We start from the raw sequence: 20,371 nt of genomic DNA on the forward strand, positions 1-20,371 counted from the left end.
AATAAATAAAAATATACTTAAAAATAAAGAATTTTATTGGAACACAGCCACACCTATTTATTTATGTATTGTCCATTAATACTTTTGACATGGCAGAGTTGAACAGTTGCTACAAAGACCATGTGGCCCAACAAAGCCTAAAATATTTACCATTTAGCCCCCCCGAAAGCTTCCCAGCCCCGAGGGGAGCAAGTCCTATGGCTCTCGTCTTTAGATCTCCAATTCCTCATACATATTGTCGAAAGAACAAGAGGGCCAGGAAGCCACTATAAACCCTTTACTGGGAAGCTCTTTTTATCAGAGCAGGGCTAGCTCAGGGCTGTGTCAGTTCCCTTCTGATGTCCCCAGAGTCTAAAGGGTCCCCAAAGATGAAAACCCTGAAGGAGATGCACCAGGACTTAGATGTGTCAAGTTCAAGGTCACTCCAAGGAGACCAAACCATTTCCTCACATCTTTCTGCTCAGTTTCAGAAGACAGCAGGGGGTTGGTTAGGGCCCTTTAACCTCTTTTCAGGGGTCTACTGCTCTGGCCAATTCCCAGGGAAGGATGCGGCCACTTTCAGAGGGAAAAGGGGGTCCTCTGCTTCTCTGTCCTCAACAATCGTGGGCTGGGCTAGACCCTGAAGGGCAGCCATGTATGTGTGTGGGAAGAGACCATGTAGGAGAGTGGTTCAGAAGCTCCTCCTCGGCAAGAGGATGGGATGGTGACAGCTGAGGCCCATGCATCCCACTTCCCAGTTAAACTAAACTTTGGGGGTCAGGGAGGCATCAGCTTGTGTGTGGGCGCAGACTTTACATTCAAATGTCTGGGGGCTGCCAGGCTGTGTGTGTGTGCGCAAATGTACAGGGAAGAGACAGGCACTGAGATTCGCCAGGGCCCCTGGGATGAGAGACAGCTTTTTGCCTCTGATGCCATGAGTTGCTGGGGGCCCTATGCTCAGAACATATTGCACGTACTTCTCCTTTTAATCTGTCCCCTCTCAGGCTCGGGCCCAGGGCAAGAAAACATTCCTTTCTCCTCCCTCTCTCACAAGCACAGAGGTCCTGATGGCAGAGCTGAGGCCTTACGGCCTGAGGACAGAGCCAGATTCCAGCAGTCCCAAGTCCTGGAGGGCTTCCAGCAGCTGCTCCCGTGCAGTTCCAATAAAGGTATTCTCCAGGAAGGCAGGCAGGCCGCCCACACCATCTTGCAGGGTGTACAGGGGCACCCGCACCAGGCCCAGCACCTGGGAAAGGAAAAGGACAGGCGACATTGGGCACCCAGGCAGCTCATCCTGGCCTGTCGTTCTGGATCAGACACCTCACCCCGTATCTGTCCAGCACAACCAGGCCTGGGGACTCACATCTCAATAAAGCCGGGTGGGCCTAGCTCTCTGCAGACAGGTGACCCGAGTCATGCTATCCAGCTCCAGAACCGTTAGTGGCTGCTGCCTCCAGGAGGCCTGCTTGGTCCTACACCAGTAGTTCTCAAAATGTGGCACCCAGACCAGCCATAGCAGCAGCAGTTAGGAACTTCTGAAAAATACAGATTCTCAGGTCTTCCCCTCCTGCCTCCACTGAACCAGCAATTCTGGGAGGGGGGCCAGTAAGTACTGTTTTAATAGGCCTCCCAGGTGATTCTGATAACTACCAAAGTGTGAGAACCATCCCCATGTACCATCTGTCCCCCAATCCCCTAGCCTAAGTGCCAAGGTTTCCCCACAAAGTACCGGGCCACATCTCCTATCCAGGCTTAACAGGGGCCCAGAGGGCAATGCCTGCCCATTAGAAAAGGGGAGAAGAGAGGCTGGTTTGGGTGCCTTCTAGAAAGTTAGCTGCAGAGGCCTGTAAAGGGGGAGTGATGGAGAAACTTCACGGGGGTGGGGGTAGCTGGGTCAGCCATCCAGATGAAAGCTAACCAAGGCTTCAACTAGGAAACCCGGGGCGAGGCTTTGGGTGGAGGAGGGAGGACGTGGGATGCGGGTGTCCAGGCTGGCCCCACCTCCAGCCCGTGGTCCTGGGCCAGCGGGGCGCCTCTCTCCACAGCGGTCAGCTGCTCCAGCGTCAGGCGCTTGGCATAGAAGTGGGCCACGACGCGCGGGCCGGACGACGCGTAGGAGTTGCGGTAGTCGGTGCGCTCCACGCGGAAGGCGGCCAGGGCCTCGCCCAGCTCCTCCCTGAGCTCGCGGTTCAGCCCGTCCTCCAGGCTGCCATCCGAAAGATTCACGAAGCCGCCCGGAAAGCCCAAACGCCCATCAAAGCGCATCTGCATCTGCAGGACAGGGAAGCGGGGGTTGGCCGGGGCGCCAGAGCCGGCCTCGGGGGAGGGAGGAGAGCGGGGCAGGGGTCGCGCGCGCCCCCTCCTCACCAGGACGGCGTAACGCAGCGGGATGCGGCGAAAGAGCAGCCCGGGGTCCGGGGCGTAGAGCAGCGCGTGGCACGCGTGCCGCCAGGGAGCCCTCAGCTCCAGGGCCTCCTCCAGCTCCACCCTGCGGACCCCCGCCGGGGCCGGACGCTCCCCCCCGGGCCGACGCTCCCAGGTGCCGCGACGCTCCCCCATGGCCGGACGCTCCCCACCCGCTGTTCAGGAGGCCCACGTGGGCAGGCTGGTGGCTCTCAGCCTGGACCAATCCGAGCCTGGGCCCGGCGGTAAGGACCAATCCATGCAGGGCTCAGGCCCAGATGGCAGCCAATCAGGGTGGGGCTTGGGTGAAGTCTTGGGCGGTGGGACACTAGGATACCGAAACCTTCTTCTGGATTGGGCCGCGGGGCGCCCTGACTGCGGAGGGGGCGGGTAAATTATGTTCATAATCCCGCGTCTGTAGTTCTTCCCGAGGGGCCTGGATAGTGGGACGCGCGGAAGGGATTGTAGCCTGAGCAGGATTCGCTTAGGGACGAATCCTGGGAGCTAGGGGAGCACAAGGAGTGATAGAGGAACTGCATCTGGTTTGGTCTGGATGGTACATGAAGCACTGGGCTGGGTGAGGGTTAGAAAGGAAATGAGGCCCCCAGCTGGCCTGGCTCAGCGGTTGAGGGTGGACCTATGAACCAGGAGGTCACGGTGTGAATCCTGGTCAGGGCACATGCCCGGTGGGGCTCTATTCCCAGGAGGGGGGTGCAGGAGACAGTCGATGAATGATTCTTAGTTTCTCTCTCTCCTTCCCTCTCCCTTCCTCTCTGAAATCAATCAATGTGTGTGTGTATATATATATATAAAATGAGGTGGAGCTGGCCTTCCTGGGGCAATGGAGATGGAGAGGAGGGATGGTGTAACTCTCTTGAGTTGTGGAATTGTGAGGAATCCTTGGCTGATTGAATGTTGGGAGAGAATTGTACTGGGATAAGGTCAGAGTTTATGGGCTGGGTGGATGGTGGTGTCTTCTTTTTTATCCTCACCCTAGGATGTTTTTTATTGGAGAGAGAGAGAGAGAGAGAGAGAGAGAGAGAGAGAGAGAGACCCATTGCCTCCCATACGCTCTCTGACCTTGGATTGAACCAGCAACCTGGGTATGTGCCCTGACCCTTCAGTGTACTGATGGATGCTCTAACCACTTAGCAATACTGGCCAAGGCTAAGGTGGTGTCATTTTTTTGAGATGGGGATTTAGGAGGGGTAGTCAATGAGAACTGTCGTTCTAGTCAAGAATTGGGAGTGGCAATAGGCAGTGGATAGGACAAGCAGACAAGAGCAGTGCAAGGATGACGGGCCGGGTACAGAAGGTCACCAGAGCAGAAAGTCCCCTAGCATATCCTTCCTTGGTCATGCATTTAGACCCATTGACCTTTTCTCCCAGGCATGTTGCTAGTCATGCAGGTTAGACCCCCTTAGAGGGGGAATAAACAAGGGGACCTGAGACTAGCCCTTAAGCATTAAGTCCCCAGGACAGTGAGGTTCTGATCCATCTCAAATACATCTAGGCCTCAGTTGTGTTTCAGCTCCTGGCCCAGAAAAGCAGCAAAAATGGACAAGGAAAGCCATACCTGGCATCAGGACCAGCTGCGATAACTAATGGCTCTGGTGCCACAACCCTCAAAGGACTCACCTGGAAAACTGATGAATATTCTAATGAGATCCACCCCTGGGACCCTCCCTGAAATCCCCATCCTTAGAAGAAAGCCCTTAGGAAGGCTTGGGGAGCACCCTGGTACCTTTCCTGGCACAATGCCTTTCTCTTTCTCTTTCTCCTAAACTCCAAGGACCCTTCTTTTGCCTCTGGAATTTGTTTCCTGAATCCATATCTTCTATGGCTCACTTCTAACTTGGTGACTTTCTAAGTAAACTTTCTCTCATAGTTTGAGTCTTGGCTCTGAATTTTTTTTTTTTTTAATCCTCACCAAATGATGTTGTTATTGATTTCAGAGAGAGAGAGAGAAAGAGGAGGGAAAGGGAGGGGAGAGGAGAGAGAAAAACATCAATGTGAGAGAGATAGATCTACTGGTTGCCTCAAACCAGGGATTGAACCCACTAGCTAGATATGTGCCCTGACTGGGAATCAAACCCACAACCTTTTGGTGCACTGACAACACTCCAACCAACGGAGCCACTCGGCCAAGGTACAGTACAATGAATTTTAATGTCTCCCCCTTTGAGGGAGGGTCTGAATTCTTTCTTAGCCAGAACTCAAGTTCTGAGGTTGCTAAACCAAGGTCACTGGTAACATTCTGGTGCTGTTTTCACCTCTGCCAACAAAATTTTCCAAGGAAGGGGTGGGTGAAACCCTGTGGGCACAGGAAGGAAAGTGAGGAAGGTTTAGCGGTAGAAGAAGTGCTTAAGGCTTTCTAGACTTACCCTCACACACTCTCAGACCACCTAGCTGTGAAGGAAGGTGGGGGGCTACTCAGGACCTGATGTGGAGGGACAAGGATTCAGGATCTCTCGCCCAGCCCCGGCCTTCCCCACCGTTTCTGAGGCTTTGCACTCTATGCAGATTACCTCTACATCAATAGTCAACATTAATTACACAGAGGGAAAGATGAGGCAGCTCCTTGAGAGGGCCTGGGCTTAAAGTCACAGCCTGTAAGTGACAGCACGGGACAGGGAAGAGCCCAAGAAGCCACCCAGACGCAGGCCTGTCACCTTAGCATCATTTAACTGCCAGATCCCCACGTGCTCACCTGTTCAATGGAGATACCAACCTACTAGGACTATTGAGAGGTTTAAAGCATCCAGAACAGTGCTGGCACCAAGTAGATGTAGCGTCCATGGGGTTGAGGGTGGGCAGATTGTCGTCTTATCTTAAAGACCTGTTGGTTGGAAGTCAGCCACAATCATCAGGCCTCAGCATCCCTAGGGGAGAACGAGATGTCCCGGGCATCATCTTTGCTAGCTTATAGTCTTCTGAATAGCCTGGCAGGTATAGCATCTACTAACATCAGGCACTGGGTCACGGTGACGAGACTGTGCCTGACACAACTCATTACCCCATCAGAGTTCTAGAGCACTTGGAAATGGCCCTGGGTAAACATTAGAGTCACCTGGCAAAAGCTCACAAAAACCGCCAGCAGTATTGGGTTACAACTCAAGTCTGAAACAGATACCTGCATGTTCATACTGATATGGATAATGCACAAGTAAATCCATGATGAGAAGAGAAATCTCTCATGCAGAAGAATCTGGAATAATGTACATACTCCCCCTCAAGGGCCACAAGTGCCCACTCCGTAAACGTGAGTTCTGAATAGTGACTCCCTTCCAAAGAGGACAGTATGCAAAGAGGTGTATGTGTTGGGGGAGAAACCTGACAAGCATTAGCCAGGTGTTCAAGGTCAACATCAACAGTGTTAAGTCATGCTGATAGTATGTCCCCTTGACAATATGACGTGATGAATACGGTACTTCATGTCAATGGTCTTCCTCCCAAAATGTCATAACCCCCATCTAACCATGAGAAAAGCATTAAACAAACCCCAGCAGAGGGACATTCTACAAAACACCTGACCAGCATGCCTCAAAACTGTGAAGGTCATCATCAAACAAGGAGTCTGAGAAACTGTCACAACAAAGAGGACCCTAAGGATGCACGACTACAAATGATGGGATCCTGGACCAGAAAAGGGCATTAGATAAAAACGAAGGAAATCTGAATAAAGTATGGACTTTGGTTAACAGTAATGTATCCCTGTCGGTTCATTATTGTAACAAATATTAATGTAAGATGTTAATAATAGGGGAAACTGGGTGAACTATGTGGGAATTCTGTACTTTCCTCGCAGTTTTTCTGTAAATCTAAAACTTCTAAAAAATAAAGCTTATTTGTAAAACATTTAGGAGGCTGCAATCAGCAAAATCTAAACTGAAGGAAACTTTACAAGTAAACGATCTGGTTTCTTAAGTGAATTACAGGGGAAAAAGAGATGGAGGCAGAATCTATACATTAAAAGGGATTGAAAAGACGTATCATTTTAAGTGATTGGGTTTTATTTGGATCCTAATTTGAAGAAACAAACTTAAGGAGCCCTACTTAGTTTGACTCAGTGGATAGAGTGTTGGCCCCAGACTGAAGGATCCCAGGTTTGATTCTAGTCAAGGGCATGTACTTCAGTTGCAGGCTCGATCCCTGGCCCTGGTCAGGGAATGTGTGAGAGGCAACCAATCGATGTGATGTCTCTCTCTCACATCTTGTTTCTCTCTCTGTCTCTCCCCCGCCCGTCCATTCTCTCTAAAAATCAATGGAAAAATATCCTCAGACGATGATTAACAACAACAAAAAAGAAGCAAACTTAAGGAAAAAGTAAAACAGTGGCAGAAATAAGCAAACTGACTGGGTATTTGATATACAGGAATTATCATTTTTTAAAGTATAATAATGGTATTGTGACTTTTAAAAGTATTTAAAATAAATACTAAAATATAAAGATTTTCTTGCTACTTTAACATCTCAATATGGATTAAATACCTTTATAATTGAGTTTTGTGGTTTAAATTTTAAGCACATGGAAGAATGAAAATCTTATGATTCAACAAATGAAAAGATTCTTTATCTTTTAGAGATATGTGCTGAAATATTTATGAATGATACAAAAATAATCCAGTGGGGGGAGTGGGTGAGAGCATAAATAAAATAAGGTGGCCATGAATCGATCATTTTTGAAGGTGAGTGGTGGTTTCATAACAAGGGCTTATTACATTATTCTCTTTACTTTTATGTAGTTTGATGTTTTCCATAGTAAAATGTTAAAAAGATCTTCTCTTGAAGTTAAAGGGAAAGGTTATAATTTACATTTGAATAAAGGTTTGCATTTCACAAAACTTTTCTTACAGGCACAATCCCTTTTGGACCAGGAGAGGGAGAGGGTAGGGTCTAGTCTAGTCTCACTTTTTAGGCAGAAAGAAGACTGTGACCAACGTCTACCACCTGCCAGGAAATTTCAAATCATTTCACTTAATCCTCCTAAAAATGTCCAGGTCTTTCAAATGCAAAGCTAAAGTTGAAAAAAAGGCTTATTTTGAAGTGGGGAGGTGTCACCAGCAAAGAGCTGCCAGTTAGAGACAGTTGGGCTGCATCCAAAAGGATTTACTGAAAGGGTTAGATCAGTGGTTCTCAACCTTCCTCAACCCTTTAATACAGTTCCTCATGTTGTGGCGACCCCCAACCATAAAATTATTTTCATTGCTACTTCATGACTGTAATTTTGCTACTGTTATGAATCGTAATGTAAATATCTGATATGCAGGATGTATTTTCATTGTTACAAATTGAACATAAAGTATAGTGATTAATCACAAAAACAATATGTAATTATATATTAATTATTTATATGTAATTATTTATGTTTTCTGATGGTCTTAGGCGACCCCTGTGAAAGGGTCTTTCGAACCCCACAGGGGTGTCGACCCACAGGTTGAGAACCACTGGGCTAGATGCTTAATGTTTTTTAGGCATCCACATACCTGAAGTCACAATCAACAACCTAAAAGGAGGTGGCATCTATAGAAACCAGCCCTGTTCTTGGTTCTTTGCAGGTCCAGCATCAACAGCATCCTCTGCTGTGTGGTCTGGAGCTCATTAGGTGGGTCTATTTCACTGTAAGAACAGAACTTTTCAGACACTTCCAGCTTCATGCCTGGACCTCTTCACCCGAATACCCTATCAGCACCTCAGATCCAACACACCCAGGAATGAACTTAGTATTTCTCCAGCCCCCACCCCACCATCTGCATCTCCTCCGGTCCCCCCAGCTCTGTGCACGGCCCACCATCAGCCCAGTCGCCCATGCTGAAAATCGAGCAGGCCCCACAGACAGTTCGTCCACCCCAAGCCAGTCCGTCTCTGCTGCACTCTCAGTGCCCTGACTTCATCAGGTGGTCAGGTCTTCATCTTTTCTCACCTGGACCACACCACTCAGCGCCCTCCCTATCCTGCCTACAGTCTCACCCTGCGCTCCACACAGTTCCATGATCCAGCTAAAAGCCACTCTCTGTCCATACTTCAGGGGCTGCCCTTTTCTACAGGATACAGCAGAGCAAACTCAACCACCCGGATCCCAGCTTTGCCTCCTGTATTAGTGATCTACTGCTGAGACATATTGTAAAATGGAGCGACTTAACAATGGTGGTCTGAGAAACCGAGAAATGGTGTGGCTGGACGCTTCTGGCTCGGGGTTTCCTATGAGGTTTTCGTCCAGATGTCATTCGGGGCTGCAGTCAGAGGAAGGCTTGAAGGCTGGAGAATTTGCTTCCCAGGTGGGTCACTGACTGACGTCGCTGGAAGTTGGTGCTGGCTGTTGGCAAAAGCCCCAGATTCACACCAGACAGATGTCTCCATAGGGTTGCTTGAGTGTCCGCATGACATTGTGGCCAGCTTCCTGCAGCATGAAAGACCTAAGAGAAAACAAGGTGGAATCCATGTCTTTTATGGTTTTGTCTCGGAAGTCATACTTCTACAGCATCCTGCTGGCCACACAGGCCACCCCTGATGCAGTGTGAGTGGAATCAGGAATACCAGAAGTGAGGATCATTGGGGACCACCATACCTTCCTTTCAAACTTGACTCACATTTTAGGAACCACCAACAAAGAGTTCAAGTTCCCAGACCCCAACGCTGTGTCCTGTGTCTCCCATCTGTGTTCTCCATGCTTGCAAGATCTTTTCCTCCTTATTTGCCTGGTGATTTTTTTCGCCCAGCTTTTACTGAGATATAACTGAAAAAAATTATATATTTTTAAGGTCTACAACATGATGTTTTGACATCTATTCTGCAATGATTGTCACAAGCTAATTAACATCTCTCACCTCACACAGTTACCATTTTGTATGTGTGGTAAGAACACTTAAGATTTACTTTCTTGGCAAATTTCAAATATATAATGATACAGTATTATTAACTATAGTCACCGTTCTGTACATTAGATCTCCAGAACTCATTCCTCCTACATAACTGTAACTTTATACCCTTTGGCCAACATCTCCCCATTTTCCCCACACTCCCACCCACTGACAATCACCATTCTTTTCTGTTCTTCTGAGTTCAACTTTTAAAGATTCCACATCTATGTGAGATCATGCAGTGTTTGTCTTCCTCTGTCTCATTTATTTCACTTTGCATAACATCCTCCAAGTTCGTCCATGTTGTTACAAATGGCAGGATTTGTTTCTTTTCTGAAGGCTAAATAATAATCAGTTGTGTATATATGTCACATTTCCTTTACCCATTCATCAGTGGAGACACTTAGGTTGTTGGGAGTGCCTGCTGAATCCTTATCATCCATGAGCCTACACTAATGCTTGGTACAGAATATGAACTCAGTACACGTTGAGCTAAAATCCAAGGACGAATTAGACCACGTCTGCGGAGGAGATGGTCTTGGTCAGCCCCCTGCTCCTAGGCAGCACGGCCTGGAAACCTGCCCAAAGCCAGGAGAGACCGTCCATGGTTCACCTGAGCCACTTTGACAAAGGGCAGCCACGTTTTATTCTGAGAAGCCACAGAATTGTTTAATTAGAAGTACATTTCCCCCTAAAGTAGTAAAAATCAATGCCAAAAAGTATGAAGCTCAAGGATTTGATAAAAGGTGTTAGGAGAAGGAACAGAGAGAGTGATGTCTGGAGAAGGAAGGAATAGTGGTTAACTTATGGCCATAATAATACATAGTAAACAACCACAAACCCCGAGGAGCACACAGCAACAAGCCTTTGCTTTGGGCTCAGGAGTTTGCAGATCGCCTGAAGCTGCTCTGCCTCATTCCTTGGCTGGGGCAGCTCTGCCCACAGCGTTCATCCTCTCCCATGATTGGCAGACGAGCTGGCGAGGCAGAGGCACAAGAGAACTTAACAAATGCACCTGCAGTGTCCTGCTCCTGAGGGGCCCCTCAGCCAAACAGGTTTCGTGGCCAACTGTGGAGTCTTTACGGGGTGGAAGGGGAGGTGGGGGACAGGGGGAGGAAGTTACAAGGGAAGAGTTAGGGGTCCAGGGAGGGGTGAATTGGAACCCAAAATCCAATCTTTCAGAGCAGGAAAAAGCCACAATACTTTGGAAAGAAAACAATTTCTAGCTGTTGAAAGATTGTCAAACGAACCCTACAAATGTACTATGGAAAATATTCCTGTTGGAGTCAAGCCTTCAATTCTGCATACATGTTAATGGCTCTGCTGCTCCTAATGAATATTTACGATAGGTTATTTTATAATGTTTATTTGTTGGACCAAATTTCTGAATATCCTTCTGAAGTTAGGGAAGAACTGAGTATCCTCAGGGTCTTGGTGATGCTGCTAATTTAGGGGTCACACGGCCTTCTCAGCTGCACTCTTGGCCCTCTCAGCTCTTAGCTGACTGCCAGCGATTTTTAATCAAGTGCTGGCTGAAAATGGCTAAAAGTGTATACTTTTGGGGTGTGTTTGCACGGCAGTAGTAGAAACTAAGAAGCCTAAAGAAACCTTCCGAGATGACTCTCCAATGATGGGAGATCAGGCGGCCTGATCATAAAACTAAGGATAATTTCTCCTCCAAAGCGGAGGCCATCGTACAGCATTTAAAGCATTTCCCACATTACGGCGCACCCCCGGCAATGTCGTGCGATTCAACCTATTATATATATTACCTTACTTGTTCGCTACACAATCTTCAGACAGAGGCAGGAAACTAAGACTCAGAGGAATGACTTGCCCCGGATCACACAGTAAATGGCAAGAGTGGGTCGAATCCACATCATCTGGTATTAAGTTCATTTCTGCCCTACATAGGCTGTGGCAGATGATTTAAAAATATTCCTTACTGTGTGTCCACCACCCCACCCCCCAGTCCGTTCCCCATCTAGCTGTCTCCGTCTGTCTCTTTCTTACACACACACACACACACACACACACACACACACTTCTCTTTGCCTCATTTTTCAGTTTTGCTCCTGGCCCCATTCTCTTCTGACACATTAGTGAGCGATCCCATCATCCTGAAAGAGGAGTGGGGTATGTCCTCCCCTTGAGCAACTGTTTAGTTTGCCAGCCTCCTTTATCCCGGGGCCCCCTGCGGTGGCTGGATTCTTTTATAATAGACCTAGAGCTTCCAAATACATTAAATAATTAACTTCCATCACGCTCCTTTGTGTGTCTTATCTCTGCATCACCCAAAATAGCTGGTGGCATTTCCTCTGCATAAATAGAAAGCAGAAAGGTCAATTGGCATTTGTGAAATAGATGTATTTTTTACAAAGCAGCAAGCTAGCAGGGCCCCTTGATCCCCTCATACCTGTGACTGTTTCGTAATAAGCGCCTTCCTAGCTCCCTAACTCCTCAGCCAGTTTCCACCCATCATCTTGCAGTTGGTTAGTGATGAATACCCACGCTGGTGTGTGTGTGTGTTACATGCTGTTGAGCTGGCTCTCACTCCAGGTGACCCCTATGAATGAGGGATGGCCACAATGCCCTGTCCTCAACAGCCCTGCTCAGCTCCTGGAGACTCATGCCTATGGCTTCTTTTAAGGAGTCAACCCATCTCATATTTCGTCTTCCTCTTCCCACTGTTTTCTCTCGTTCTCAGCATTATTTTTTTCTCCCAAAGAACCCTGCAACCTCATGATGTGCCTGAAGTAGAAACTTTGGTTTTGTCATTTTTACCCCCATGACGTTTCAGGCTTAGCCTGCGCTAGGACCCACCCGCTTGCTCATCTTTGTGGTGGTCCAGGGTATCCGTAGAGCTCTCCGCCAACCCCATATTTCAGATAAAGCATTTTTTCCTATCAGCCTTCTTCACTGTCCAACTTTCCATACATAGCTCCTGAGGATACAAGGGTGTGGAATGACCTTAGCCTTGGTCTCCAATCCTAGTTCTTGATGATCTTCTCCCTTTCTACCTAAAACCATACATTTCCCATGAGAAACGTGCCCTCCCTGGGCCCGGAGGAGAACATTCTTATCACTGGAGCCTGGGTATCAATGCCAAGATGGATCTGTACAAATAAACCTATCAAAACAACCCTGATCTTCCATTAGTTTCCCCTATATTTCCTAGTCACTTTCGCACAATTTAACCCCCTTAGGAGTTCAAATCCCTTTTCTTTTGTCTCATCACTTCTCCCCAAATTAATTGCTCTTTGTCAAATGGTATATAAGCTCTCAGCCCTAACCACTTTCTTGGGTTTTTCACTTCTTTCTAGAAAGACACCTGTGCCGTGTGAAAATATTAAATAAAATCTGTGTGCTTTTTCTCCTGTGCGTGTGTCTTTTGTCAGTTTAATTCGTAGGCCCCAGCCACAGAACCTAAGAGGGTAGAGGAAGTCTTTCCTCCCCTATAACATGCATTTAAACCCAGGGTATTGTTCCCTGAACAGTATCTTTAAATGAACAGTCTATGTCCCCAGTTGAAAACTCACATGCATAGTGGTTAAGAGTATGGGTCCTAGAATCACAGAACTAGGGTGCAATCCCAGCTCAGCTTCTCGAAGCAGGTTACCCAACTCCAGCATCCTCAACTGTAAAATGCAATAATGTCTCTCTCTCTCTCATCCAATAGGTCCTTATAGTAGTAAGCACAGGACTGGTATATAATGGGCTCCCCATAAACCAAACGTTGCCTGATCTAAGTAATAATTATCATTAGTAGCTATATTACATTCAACAAGATACTTCTAGATAAAGGAAAGCTAAAATAGGTGACTTATTTTATTTATTTGAATGGAAAATCTACTTATTAGGAATAAGACTCTTCAGTACTCCATGGGTGAGTCTGGGGAATAAATCAGAGGAGAGAATCACTTTTGGGTTTTTTACCAGGTCCCCATACCTGGGCACTTCTTGCTTGTTAGCCTATGGAAGGACAAAAGTGGACCCAAAACAGGTCCCCTGAGCCAGGCGTGTCTGACTCCTGGGCAGCAGCTCAGTGTGTCGGAGGCCAGTGTCCAACAACCCTCAAGGGCAGGCTGGCCACAGCCCCCAGAGACCAGGCAGAGGCACAGTCTGTCCTCCAGGTGGAAATGGTAAAGAGCAGAGGGCTCCTCCCAGGCCATGCTCAGGGGGTCCAACCCCAGTGGAAGCCTGAGGGCACACTTGTGGGGATGCGGTTCAGGAAGCCCAACCAGATCCATATGGGCATCTCAGAGCTAAGCGGAACGACACTGACTGGCCCAGGACTCCGAGTACAGGCAGACCTGTGTGTCTGCTACTCTGGCCCCCTTTGGCCCAGGAATGAAAAGTAAGGATGGGGGCCCCAGCTATGTGCCCAGCTCCCGCGATAGAGTCCAGCTTAGGTGTCGGATGGATTTTCACAGAAATGTGTCCCCTGGAACTTGCTTGCTTTTGGCCGCTGTTTGCGATGGTTCTGAAGTGTGGGCCCTTCTCCCATTGTGATCAGCAACTGCTCCTCAAAGTAGAGGAGCTGGTCGACTTCAAAACAGTCGCTGGCACGAGGTACCACTTTCTCTAGAGACGCCCTGACCTCCGCTTCGCCGGCTCTCTGCCGCCGGGCCCTCTTGAGGTAGTGGTAGACCTCCTCAAACACTGCTGCTCCCAGTTTCTGCACCGCGGATCTGCCACAGAGCGAGGAAGACAAAGAGGAGTTACCCAGGGAGATCACCTGCAGGAAATGTACTTTTTAAAAAATATATATTTTATTGATTCTTCACAGAGAGAAAGGGAGAGGGACAGAGAGTCAGAAACATCGATGAGAGAGAGACATCAATCAGCTGCCTCCTGCACACTCCCTACTGGGGATGTGCCCGCAGCCAAGGCACATGCCCTTGACTGGAATCGAACCCGGGACCCCTGAGTCCGCAGGCCGACGCTCCATCCACGGAGCCAAACCAGCCAGGGCAGGAAATGTTTTTGTTTTGTTTTTTAAAATATATTTTATTGATTTTTCACAGAGAGGAAAGGAGAAGGATAGAGTTAGAAACATCATGAGAGAGAAACATCAATCAGCTGCCTCCTGCACACCTCCTGTTAGAGATGTGCCTGCAACCAAGGTACATGCCCTTGGCCGGAATCGAACCTGGGACCTTTCAGTCCGCAGGCCGATGCTCTATCCACTGAGCCAAACCGGCTAGGGGCGGAAATGTACTTTTAAGTGATTAGTTACACAAATCACATGGTAGCCCTGGGACTTGGAGAAAAAAAAAGGGGGGGGGGTGGTAAATAGCATGTGGTTTCTCCCGCTTCAACATTTCACAATATTCCACAAATACTTCCTGAATGTTTGGTATGTTCAGGGGACCCTTCTAGGCTCCGGGACATAAAACAAGTGAGGCAAAGCCCTACCTCCATGGAGCTTGTCTCCCAGGGTAGAGACTAAACAGATGAATTTAAAGATATATTCACAGTGCAAGGGCTGGTGGTGCTGAGTGCACTGGAGAATAAAGCAGGGTGAGGGGTGGAGGAAGGTGAGGGCAGGGCGATCCTCGCTGAGCAGGTGTCCGCTGAGGCCAGTACTAGGGGGAGACAGACCTGGGACCTGAGGCTAAAATGTGTCAGAGAAACATGGAGAAGCCAGTGTGGCTGGGGTCAGGAAATAGGGGGAGCTGGACGGTGGAATATGAAACCAGAGAAATGATAATAATGAGAATAAAATAATGAGAAAGAAACTGTTCTACCAATTACAGGCACTTTTCTATGCACTTAGCCTTTACAACAGCTGTGTGAGGGCTGTTGGTTTTTTTAAAATCCCTATTTTACAGAAGCAGAAACTGAGGCTCAGGTGATTTGGGCAAGTTCCTAGCAAGGCCAGCGTTCACTTTTCTGTACTTGCCTCCTATCCATACGCAGCTGTCAGCTGCCCCCTGTTACCACCATATTGCCCCAACTAGTGCATTTATTTTGCCTCTATTTTCCTCTGTCTCCCGCTAGGGTCACACACTAAAGGTCTACGGCAAAACTTGGCCATGACATACTTTGTTTGATCAGCATCATGTTTTCTTTTCTTCTGTTTATTATTATTTTGGAACATTTTAATGTAAAAGTCCCGAGGCAGGGCCCGCACTCTGCACTCTCCATTGTTTTACTGCCCTTTGCTCACCTGCTCCTTCCTTATCAGCTTATAGGAGGCTGCTTCTCAGATTTCCCCCACCTGCCTGCCTCAGGGGCATTGGAGTGTTATGAATTTGGGTAGACAGTTCAAAATTTATGTGCCGACATTGACCTCACAGTCCTCCACTGAACGTTTAGCTTTGTCCTGGAAGGCCGTGTGGCTGTCTTCAGAAATACAGCTTTTTCCTTTTGGGAAGTATTTTCTGGCTCCATTTCTAGGAGTGGGATTAATTACATGTGTGTTCACGCTGTGAAAAGTCACGCTTGTACCTGTGATTTCTGCACTTTTCTGTATATATGTCGAGCTTGATTAAAAGATAAAAAATTGTGTGAGAATGGAATTATTAGGTCAAGAGGTGTAAATACTTTTATTACTCTAGCCCTGGAAAAAATACTTCTTTATTCTTCATGTCAATGGATTTGGTGAAAAAAAGATTAGGTTTTGGATTTTTTTTCTTCAGAGTTTTTAAAGCATTGCCACTAGACAGTAATGCTGGCAATGTGTCTGACAATAACACCGAAGGCACCAATCAGAGACTCTTTGATACACTTCATAAGCTCTCACTGTGCAGTACAATTCAACCTTGTAATCTCCAGAACACGGGATCTAAGCTAGGTGTGTGCAGATAAAAAGAAGACAAAGTAATTGATCCTGCTCTAGTTTAGAGACTAGTAATTGCAATGCAAGCTATATACATTTGAAACTTTAACATTTTATAGCACTTTAGAGCTTGCAAAAGGCTTTTATGTTCATTATCTCAAATGATCCTTGAGAACCAGGCAATTCATTGAACATTTATCTTAATTTTACAGATAAGTAGGTTGACTTTTAAAAACTCACACAGCTGGTTGGTGATGGAGCTTAAACTCAAACACAGGAAACTGGAACTTCGGGGGCTGGAGAGGCCTCCTCCCCAGGGCCCCGCACGGTCCAGCTTGAGTAGGTTTCCCACCTTCTGCCAGGAGACTATTGGGACTGCCCCCAGGATGCCTCCCATTCCCAGTCACCTCAGCTACACCACCTTCACTATGTGCACAGCACTTACAACTCTCCGGTATTTTCCTTCTATTTTTTGTGTGGATATTTGTTTATCTCTCCCACTCCCCTGATGAGCATACAGCTTCCATGAGGGAGGGGCCCAGGGACTAGAACAGCACCAGGCATGCAGAAGGTGCTCGGGAATGAAGGAATGACCCCACACAGCCATCCTGAGAAAAACATAAGGTGCTAGGAAAGTTCGCATGGGGAAAATCAGAGAATGCCCCCTGGAGGAGGCGGTGCCATCAAATTTGGGCCATAACAACGGGAGGAAAGCTAGGTGGCAGCAACAGTGGGAATTCTGGGAAGTCAGTGAGCCAGTCTGGCATGTGAGTAAGATGCATGAAGAACAGGGTGAGACCCACTGGATTATAACATTACAGAAACGCTAGAGTTGGACCAGTAATATCTGCCATTGATGACAGAGAAGCCCACATGTCCCCCGAAACCACAATAACTAAGCGTTTCTGAGCTTCCTCTATGGCCAGGCTCTACTTTGGGCTTCTCCTCACATCATCCCATTAAATCCTCGTAACGACTCTGTGGGTAGATATTGTTACTCCCAATTCACAGATGAGAAAACTGAGACATAAGAGGGTATTAAATAACTTGCCCAAATCACTATGCTGGATACCTGAAACTAACGTATTATTGAATGTCACCTGTAATTGAAAAAAAATAAAAATTTAAATTAAAAAAGATGAAACAAAAATTTTAAAAATCATAACTGCCGTCATATTGTTTTTCAAATAAACAATCTGGAAAATAAGCATAAAAAATAAGTTGTAAGAGAATAGATCCTACGATGTCTCATCACAAGGAGTTTTTTTTCTTTCTTTTTATTGTATCTATATGAGGTGGTGGGTGTTAAGTAACCTACTGTGGTAATCATTTTACCACACATGTAAATCAAACCATCATGCTGTATACCTCAAACTTATACAGTGATATATAGAAAATATTTCCCAATAAAACTGGAAAATAAAAAAACAAAATAACTTGCCCATTGCCACATAGTTTTTAAATGGTGATCTGGGATATGGGTTCTAGTAGTTTCTCTCCAGGACTCACTCCTCTCACCATGAGAGATTCAGAGAGATTGAAGGTGAGTCTTGGCTCAACCCTTCCCTGGCTGTGTGATCTTGGGCCAACTACTTAACCTCTCTGAGCCTTACATTTTCATATTTAAGTGGAGACCACACACACACACACACACACACACACACACACACACACACCCCTCAGCAGACTACCTGCCACCCATCAGACACTTCATAGCCTCTGTTTTACTATCCTGCACATCACTGTTGCGTTCTCAGCGGTGAATTGCACAGTTATCCTATTTTGGTTTAACCGGAAGCATCAAGCAATTTTTTAGTTCTACGTCTGGTTAAGAAACTATTTTAAATATTTTTATCTCCTCTGGCTGAATTAGAAAACAAATGACACAGAAAGGCCAGTGGCACAGTGGGAGTAAAAAAAAAACACAAGCCATTTCGTAGAAATAATCATGAAAACCTAGTTTAAAAGAAAGCATTAAGACAACAGATTATTCTTCAGGCACAGTTTTAAAAAAAACCTTGAAAGTGATTTTACAGAATATAAGAAATCCCTACACATCAAATATGTATGAGCCACTGCAGGAATAGAATGGAGCAATGTGTTTTCCCTTAATATGCTGTCTGAATGGTCATTTGGTGTAACAGGCACCAGGAATCTTTATTAAGGATGGATTCTCTACCCCTTCTCTCCATGCCCTGTGGCTGCCTGTGCATCTGCTGGGCAAAGACAGAACAGACCTCTCTCCAGGTCCGCACTATCCACAGATCTGTACAGACACTGCACTGTGGGTGCGGGGGCGACACGGGACAGCCCCAGCGGGGACCTGCGAGTGGCCGGTGCGTGCCTCTGCTCTGTCCACTCTGGGCAGCAGAATCCCGAGAGTTACTGTTAAAGCTAACCGTTCCTGAAAGGGTTATTTTATTCATGACCTAAACACCCTCGGCTGTTCATGATCAATAAATATAGATAAAGCCACTGATTAAAAACAAAACTCAGCTAGTTATTGCTTACAGGAAACACACCTAAAACACAGAGCACTGAATCGTTGAGAGTAAACAAACAAACAAAGATATGCCGGGAAAGTAATAAATAAAAGAAATCTGGGGGTAGCTATATCGATATGAGACAAAGTAGACTTTAAGAAAAGAAGTGTTATTAGGACAAAGAATGTCACCAGATAATGAAAACAGTTCAATTCACCAGGAAGAAATAAGAATTCGTAACTAGCATGCGTCTAATAAAGTACAATCAAAATTCATAATGCACCAGAGGGAGCAACGGTCAGACACGCCTCACAACGCAGGAGTTCAGCGCTCCTTGCTCCGCTGTTGTAGGCGAACATTTGAAAAATTAGTAGTACTGCAGAAAATCCGAATACACGTATAAAGCTAAACTTAATAGACTTAATATAGGACTCTCTCCTTCCCTGGTGATTACAGAACCTACCCTCTCTTACAACATTTACAAAAACTGACCACATACCAGACACCAGTTCAAGTGTCAACACATTTCAGACGACGGTACAATTGATAGAAAACTGTAACAAGAACATGGATTAAACATTACCGTGTTTTCAGATTTACTTATTCCAAGTAAATTATGGGTCAACGGAGAAAGCAGGCATGCTATAAACAGACTCAGAAGGAGAGGGATCGTGTTCTAGCACTGTAATATCGCCGTGTAAATTTATTCTGGCACTCGGGAAACTTGCCGTAAGAATTCTGCAGTGAGTATTTTAGGAATCCTAAAAGAGACAATTCTATTTAAGGGGGCTCTCTTGCTGTCCTCTAAGATTTGAGAAGAGAGGGAGATGCTCTCTGTGCTGATCAAATTAAAGAAGGCTTCTCAGTTCGCTTTTTCAAAGGGAGGGAGAGGAGGGAAGATGAGGGACAGGAACTACCCCTTTAGTTAGGTGGCTGTCGCAAATAAAAAGCACTTACATTTTCAAATGAAGAGAGTTTATATTTTCTTTCTTCATCATCTTTTTTCTTCCTAGGCTCACATGCTCTATCAACCTTCCCCTCCTGTTCTAAGTTTTTAAGGCAGCGGTTCTCAACCTGTGGGTCGCGACCCCTTTGGCGGTCGAACGACCCTTTCACGGGGGTCGCCTAAGACCATCCTGCATATCAGATATTTACATTACAATTCATAACAGCAGCAGCATTACAGTTATGAAGTAGCAACGAAAGTAATTTTATGGTTGGGTCACAACATGAGGAACTGTATTTAAAGGGCCAGAAGGTTGAGAACCACTGCTTTAAGGGATGCTGCGTTTACAGGCCGGTGCTCTCTGTGCTGGACCTCTGCCCTGCCCAGACCCCTGGCAAACGCAGGAGTTGGAGGAAGCCTCCCCAGGGCTCTGAAGACACTCCATCTGCGGGGAGCAAAGCCTCAGTGCGTGTGGCTGACTCCCCAGCTGAAGACCCCATTAAACCACAGAGGAGCACTTCCCCCCTCCCCTGCTTGTGTCCTCCACACCCACCGCTCAGCCTCCAAATTCCTGCCCTGCCCTCTCTCACGCTTACTTTTTCTTTGCAAACATATTTTATCACGTACATTTATTTGCCCATCAGTGACTGACTGCTCTGTGTGCCCTCTTCCCCTTAGGGCTCTAAAGAAGAGGACTATTTTCTTCTCAGTAGTCACTTCCTAGCATACTCTGCTTTTCCCTAATATTTTATGATACGTCAATCACCCCACTGGAATATAAGGTCTGCGGGCAGGGATTATTTTCACCTCCCCCCCATCCCACAAAAAAACCCCCCACCTGGAACAGTGCCTGGCGCAGGGCAAGTACACAACAGATATTTGTTGGACAAATGAATAGATACCTTGAAAGCCAAAG

General features: G+C 46.7%; 2 protein-coding genes across 6 annotated transcripts in view; both read right to left on the reverse strand.

Moving 5' to 3' along the window:
- Nucleotides 1-262: 262 nt before the first annotated feature.
- NUDT16 (nudix hydrolase 16) lies at nucleotides 263-2,570 on the reverse strand. Its single transcript, XM_036332627.1, has 3 exons — nucleotides 2,347-2,570; nucleotides 1,981-2,250; nucleotides 263-1,225 (listed from the first exon to the last, which is right to left on the reverse strand). Exons 1-3 carry the CDS (start codon nucleotides 2,536-2,538, stop codon nucleotides 1,064-1,066), a joined length of 624 nt encoding a protein of 207 aa, XP_036188520.1. The 5' UTR covers nucleotides 2,539-2,570; the 3' UTR covers nucleotides 263-1,063.
- A 10,480-nt stretch (nucleotides 2,571-13,050) lies between these two features.
- NEK11 (NIMA related kinase 11) overlaps nucleotides 13,051-20,371 on the reverse strand; it is a 167,475-nt gene continuing 160,154 nt past the window's right edge. For 2 of the 5 annotated variants that reach the window (XM_036332642.1, XM_036332643.1), the window contains exon 14: nucleotides 13,051-13,933. In XM_036332642.1, coding sequence (XP_036188535.1) covers nucleotides 13,651-13,933 — 283 coding nt within the window. In that variant the 3' untranslated portion in view covers nucleotides 13,051-13,650. The remainder of the gene's footprint in view (nucleotides 13,934-20,371) is intronic. The other 3 variants (XM_036332639.1, XM_036332638.1, XM_036332641.1) reach the window with 2 other exon arrangements.

Source organism: Myotis myotis, unplaced genomic scaffold (genome assembly GCF_014108235.1).
Source record: "Myotis myotis isolate mMyoMyo1 unplaced genomic scaffold, mMyoMyo1.p scaffold_m19_p_13, whole genome shotgun sequence".
Taxonomy (NCBI): Eukaryota; Metazoa; Chordata; class Mammalia; order Chiroptera; family Vespertilionidae; genus Myotis; species Myotis myotis.